Here is a 6572-nt window from a genome sequence, read left to right as displayed (position 1 = left end):
TGGATAAAGGCCAGTTTTGCTTTGAAGTGGATGGATACCAACAGAGATGTCCACAAACGTTGTAACCTGATAAATGATACCAAATAAATGTGAAAAAATCGAAGAAAAAATAGCTTGTGGTTTAGTTCCTTTGAAGCATAGTAGCTTTGATACACATAATTTAGTTCTGGATAAAGAACAGTTATGCTTTGAAGCACAGTAACTTTGACACAATTTAGTTTTGGATAAATGTCAGTTATGCTTTGAAACATAGTAACTTTGATGCACATAATTCACTTTTGGATAGATCTGAAATAATGAACTCGGATATTTGTCTAGAAAATAAATGTTAATCAGCCATATGCTCCTCACAAGGCTAGTCCAGAAATTTTCGGTCCATGAACAAACAACACAGTTACAGTTCTGTAAATTTTCCTCAATGTTGATAGAGTAGTATAATCAAACAAAATACATTTGTGGGATGCCGTGATTGGGATCAGCAACAAAAAATACAAATGGAATACTAAGGGAAGAACAACCAAATACTACTCTGCCACAGAGGGCCACAGGATACTGCATTTACATTTACAGCTTTCTTTCTGCAATCTCCCTTGAAGGCGGCGGAATGAATTTACAGAGGAAAATCCTAAGGTTCCATCAAATCAACAAGAGGATGGGGATGAGGATGAAGATGAGATATTATTCAAGGGGGTCATGTCCATAGGGTAGCTGCCCAGAACCCTAAGGAAGGAGGTGAATTCTTGGACCTCTTGAAGAGCATTCTGGGCTCTTGTGTCGGCCATGGAGGCCTCAAAATCGACATAGAACATGTACTCGAAATGCTTGGCAGTGCCAATAACATTACCATCATCGACCACACGAAGTGGCTGGTTCCTGTGAGGCCTGCTCTCAATCTTGGTCAAACTTATATTCCTGAAAGCAAAGGCTGACAAGACCTTGAACAAGACGGAGGTACCCTTGTCTTGAGCAAACACAATGCTGGTCTTGAAGGGCCTGTCGGTTCTTGGAATGATGGGCTCCCTCGCCAGCATAACGAAGCGGGTCACATTGTTACTGTCGTCCTCGATGCCATCGAACAGGACGCTCATCCCATAAAGCTCGGCTGCCCGAGAACTGGCTATGGCCACCGTGTCGCGGAGGCCGTTGAGGGCAATGAACTCGGCGGCACCGGCCGTGTCATCGAAAGCCTCGCGGGCGACATTGAGGCCGAGCTTGGTGAGCGGCAGCTCACACTGGGAAAGCGCCTGCGGGTGGCTGATCACCTGATTCAGATATTCTTTTCTCACGCCAGGAAGCGCCAGGAGGCAATGATGAACAGGTAACTGAACCTCCCCAACAATGTGAAGCCTGTTGTCAAATAAAATCAAGAATCAGGTGCATGTTGTCAAATGAAATCAAGAATCGGGAATCAATTACAGAAATTCAAGAATCAGGTATCAGTTACAGAAAAGAAAACCAAGAATCAGGAATCAGTTACATCAAAATTAACTGAATTCAAAGCAATGCAAAGCCTGTTGTCAAATAAACTTAAGAATCAGGCATCAATTACAGAAAACCAAGAATTAGGAACCAGTTACATCAAAATTAACTTAATTCAAAGCAATGCAAAGCCTGTTGTCAAATAAACTCAAGAATCAGGCATCAATTACAGAAAACCAAGAATCAGGAACCAGTTACATCAAAATTAACCAGTTACTCTCTTGCACAGCAGCCACATTCTTCAGCGCCATCGTTTTCCTTGTCTCTTGCACAACAGCCATTCTTCAGCGCCCCTACAGCCATGGCCTGTGCAGCTGAGGTTCCCGATTTGCAAATATGAACCAGAACTGAAACCCCACCATTAGCCTCAATTCCCCAAGCATTTTCTGCATTGCTCGTTAGCCCTCCCATGGCCGCCGCAGCCTTTTCTTTACACAACGAGCTCCGGGATTCCAAGAGCCGAACCAATGGACCTAAATCGCCCTACGTTTTTTTAAGGGTTTTTAATGTTTTAATTTAATAAGAAAAATTAGACGGCTGATTTTTGTTCAATCGTCTAACAAAAGATCTAACGGCTACGATTAAGACAGAAAAGCATTTGGGGGAGTTCATTTCAAAGGGGAACGCCTTACGGCGTAATTACTTGTACTAATTTCAATTACCATAACCAGATAAGTCCCATTGGTGTCTAGCTTTGAAAAAAGGCTAAAGTTCTCGTATCGCAGGAAGCAGCTTTCTAACCATACTCGAGCGCCGACGTCTTTTCCACAAAGTTGTATAACACTATCGTTTGCTTCTTGTGAACAGATTGAACAGTCTTGGCTAGATATGTTACCTTGACACTGGAGGAGGCCATATATTCTGTTAGGACTTTTGCCATAGAAAGAAGTGTTGAACCTTGTTTGAGGTGCGTTCTTCATTAGATCACCCATTAACCTATTCAAATCGCTCGAAAAAGTAATTCCATTGGCATAAGTAGAGGCATTACCGCAGGCGTGTGAGCTAATCTGTGAAGTAACAGAAGGAAAATTGGTGATGAATAGTAAACCGATGAAATGAAATAGAATAGCTGACAATCTTTTCTGCAGTGGGGATGCATGCTGAAGCTTTGGAAGCTTGTGATGAACTGAGAGCTTCTGGGTTGGATTTTGATGTGTCTTCTTACAATGCTGTTATATATGCACTTGGTAGTGCTGGGAGGATTAATGAAGCTTACAACATGTTCATGATCATGCAAGCCAAAGGTCTTGAACCAGATACAATTACTTATGCAAGTATGACAATTAGCTATGGGAAGCTAGGGTTGGTAGACGGTGTTAGGAGAATGTTTTACAAAATGAAACAGAAGGGTTTTCAGCCAAACGAATTCACGTTCAAGGCAGTTATAGATGCCTATAAAAGTGCTGGGAAGTTTGCTTTAGCCAGATTTGTTACCCAGGAGAGGGAGTTCAGGGAGTTCATGCATCAGTTGCAAGATCATGGTCACATTATATAAGATTATGCAGATCTGGTTTCGAGCTCCATTTCATGTGCAAAGCTTTTAAAAGGAAGTTGGCATATCCTGTATTCATGCTGTTGTGTCTTTTAACATTTTGTAAAATTGTAACAGGTTATTTTTTTTTGGGAAATTTAAATCTATGCTCCTTGTATAGAGAAATTGTGGATAAAAGGTACTAGTAGTTCTTTTAGTGTATAACAAAAATGCAAATAAAAAGACATTGGTCATTCCCTCCTCCAATATAAATTAAGGCTTTGAAAACAGAGGAACATTTGCACATCTTATCTTGATATAGATAGTGTTCCAGTGTTAAATATCTGCTAACTGATCTGATTGCAGGTTGCAGAGATTAAGGATCAAGATATAGTGTGTCATGTCAAAAACAGTGCAACTCTTGTTGGTCCATTGTTTAGAATGCATGCCACTCAAGTTCATATTGATCTTCCGACACTGAGTGATACAGATAAGCACGTAAGTAATTGCAAGCATGGATATTACTGTGTTAGTTGCCAATATAGTTATAATATTTTTAGACACAGGGTCCATGGTCATGACTGACTGGAATTGTTTTAATGCTGCAATTTCATTTTTAGCACATAGAACTACAATTGGGTAATGTCGAATGGTTTAGTTTTTTGTTGCAGTTGATGGGTCAAAATTCACTGTTTTTTCTAGGTTTTCAAGTTAGATATTAATGAATACTGGCCAGGGAAGAGTCATCAATGAAGATTTCGGAAATGTAAGAGTTACCTAAATATGCGTTGAGAAAAATGGTCTATGTGAAGCCCAATTGGTGTAGAATTTATGCCAATATTAAGCACGTACAAATCTTGTAGGTTGCATGGGCATAGATTCTCACTGATTTCAGAGATTATTCTTTTCCCTTTGGCATTATTTGCCATTCACACAGTTTGCTTTGCTTTGTTTGGTTGTGTGTTGTTCATGAAATTGTGTTTTGCAGTCAACAAAAGTCTTGAAAGTTTTCTATCAACTGGAAAAAATATTAGAAGCAAACCGTGACAGCATTCACAGAAATAAATAGCGAACAGATCATATATTCGACATTAACTTATCAAGAAATAAGATTCAAAACATATACAGTTTCCACAGAAATGGCAGTACTCTTCTATTACTTTGCTTCAAGGATAGGGCATTGTTTCAGAGAATATCCCTAATGAAATCCATTGAATTAATATATGAATTTAGGGTATCATGGTTCAGAACAACATAATGTTCAAATGTGAAGCCAATGAAATTATATAAGATTGCCCTGCTCCTTTCTTGCTAATTTTCCACCATTCCTTCAAATTTTTCAGTGGCATGTTTATTTCCCAAGTTAATGAAGCTGCCATATTACTCTGCAAATTGTTTTAGCAGATATGGATAATTTAGGGCTTATGATTTGTAATTCAAAGTTATTTTCACATAAATAAATCGTTGTTGATATGGCACTGGTTGTCTTCCTTCCCTTTTGTTCTAATGTCTTCTCTCTCAATTTAACAATCTTCCTTGATTGAAAGAGTTGTGGGTACATATGATCCCTGACGATCATTCAGTTCAATATTTGATGGCCTTGAAGCTCCTAAACCCAATTTCATGTTGTTCTTGCCTGTATAATAAAAATGGTCCCATACCAGTCACTATTTCTTTGACAATGACAGTTTAAACACAAGAAGTAGCATAGAGAAAATGTCTTAAATTCAAGATATTAAAAGGAATGAATGCAAGGTTTTAGAGACAATTCAGATCGGTCCAAAGAAAGATGCAGGAAAATGTAATATTTTCAAAGGAAAATGGATCATGGCCCAAAAGGGCCTCTATACAGATGGAAACCAAATGGTTGCACCCTGCCTTGTTTCAATTTTAACATCATTCTTAGAATTCGTAAGAATTTGTGCACTTTTGTGCACAATTCTGCAGCACAACAATTATTCGATAGAATGCCTGAAAGAGATGTGGTGTCATGGACTAATCTTGTAAAGGGATATGGTCAGACTGAGTTGTAAAAGGTTATAAGATATTTTACAATCTTAAGCCCAATGCATGCCTTCTCATATAACAATCACATTGTCTAAGATAATTCAATTTGTCAGATAAATTTTGTATCTTTTGGGTGAATTATGTTAGGGCAGGTAGAATCTGCCATGCATAGCTTCTCTTGAAATCTTATACACGCAACCTTAAATAACTATGCTCTTCTGACACTATTTTTGTGAATATCCTAGCAGAGGAACATTTGCACATCTTATCTTGATATAGATAGAGTTCTAGTGTTAAATATCTGCTAAGTGATCTGATTGCAGGTTGCAGAGATTAAGGATCAAGATATAGTGTGTCGTGTCAAAAACAGTGCAACTCTTGTTGGTCCATTGTTTAGAATGCGTGCCACTCAAGTTCATGTTGATCTTCTGACACTGAGTGATATAGATAAACACGTAAGTAATTGCAAGCATGGATATTACTGTGTTAGTTGCCAATATAGTTATAATTTTTTTAGACAGAGGGTCCATGGTCATGACTGACTGGAATTGTTTTAATGCTGCAATTTCATTTTTAGCACATAGAACTACGATTGGGTAATGTTGAATGGTTTAGTTTTTTGTTGCAATTGATGGGTCAAAATTTACTGTTTTTTCTAGGTTTTCAAGTCAGATATTAATGAATACTGGCCAGGGAAGAGTCATCAATGAATATTTCGGAATGTTGAATGGTTTAGTTTTTTGTTGCAATTGATGGGTCAAAATTCACTGTTTTTTCTAGGTTTTCAAGTCAGATATTAATGAATACTGGCCAGGGAAGAGTCATCAATGAATATTTCGGAAATGTAAGAGTTACCTAAATATGGGTTGAGAAAAATGTCTGTGTGAAGCCCAATTGGTGTAGAATTTATGCCAATATTAAGCACGTACAAATTTTGTAGGTTGCATAGGCATAGATTCTCACTGATTTTAGAGATTATTCTTTTCCCTTCGGCATTATTTGCCTTTCACACAGTTTGCTTTGCTTTGTTTAGTTGTGTGTTGGTCATGAAATTGTGTTTTGCAGTCAGCAAAAGTCTTGAAAGTTGTCTATCAACTGGAAAAAATATCAGAAGCAAACTGTGACAGCATTCACAGAAATAAATAGCCATCAGATCATATATCCGACATCAACTTATCAAGAAAGAAGGTTCAGAACATATATAGTTTCCACAGAAATGGCAGTACTCTTCTATTACTTTGCTTCAAGGATAGGGCATTGTTTAATGAAATCCATTGAATTAATATATGAATTTAGGGTATCATGGTTCAGAACAACATAATGTTCAAATGTGAAGCCAATGAAATTATATAAGATTACCCTGCTCCTTTCTTACTAATTTTCTCTTTATAAACTAGCCATTTGGAACTTTGATGTTACACATTCAAATTCTAGTATCATCCACCTGTTTAATTCTCACCTTGGGGCATCTGCAATATTTGACGACATAATGCCTTTAGAAGCACATAGTTTGTTTGACTACCTGTCCACTAGTTAGTTTGTCTATGCTCATTATGGTAAATTCGATCTTACACCTTGAACAGGATTTACTTGTAGTTTACTAAATCCAATGGCT

The 6572-nt window shown here is 37.8% G+C and overlaps 1 protein-coding gene across 2 annotated transcripts; it reads right to left on the bottom strand.

Moving 5' to 3' along the window:
• Positions 1 to 285: 285 nt before the first annotated feature.
• LOC149170179 (arogenate dehydratase 3-like) lies at positions 286 to 1954 on the bottom strand. 2 transcript variants are annotated; one of them, XM_089427269.1, is made up of 2 exons: positions 1690 to 1954; positions 286 to 1347 (listed from the first exon to the last, which is right to left on the bottom strand). In XM_089427269.1, the coding sequence occupies exons 1-2, from the start codon at positions 1758 to 1760 to the stop codon at positions 642 to 644; spliced, it is 777 nt and encodes a 258-aa protein (XP_089283395.1). In that variant the 5' UTR covers positions 1761 to 1954; the 3' UTR covers positions 286 to 641. The 2 variants fall into 2 exon arrangements, with proteins under 2 accessions (XP_089283395.1, XP_089283394.1); XM_089427268.1 differs by having other exon boundaries at positions 1678 to 1952.
• Between the last annotated feature and the right edge of the window lie 4618 nt (positions 1955 to 6572).

This window comes from Pinus tabuliformis, chromosome 4_2 (assembly GCF_031772625.1).
Source record: "Pinus tabuliformis cultivar Carrire ecotype Pingquan chromosome 4_2, CPIR1, whole genome shotgun sequence".
Lineage (NCBI taxonomy): Eukaryota > Viridiplantae > Streptophyta > Pinopsida > Pinales > Pinaceae > Pinus > Pinus tabuliformis.
This window is presented reverse-complemented; position numbering and strand designations above follow the sequence as displayed.

Coding starts and splice junctions, on each gene's coding strand:
- LOC149170179 (XM_089427268.1), bottom strand. CDS start 1,760: ATGGCTGTTGTGCAAGAGACAAGGAAAACGATGGCGCTGAAGAATGTG. Junction 1,348..1,677: donor AGTAACTGGTTAATTTTGAT/GTAACTGGTTCC, acceptor ATTTGACAACAG/GCTTCACATTGTTGGGGAGG.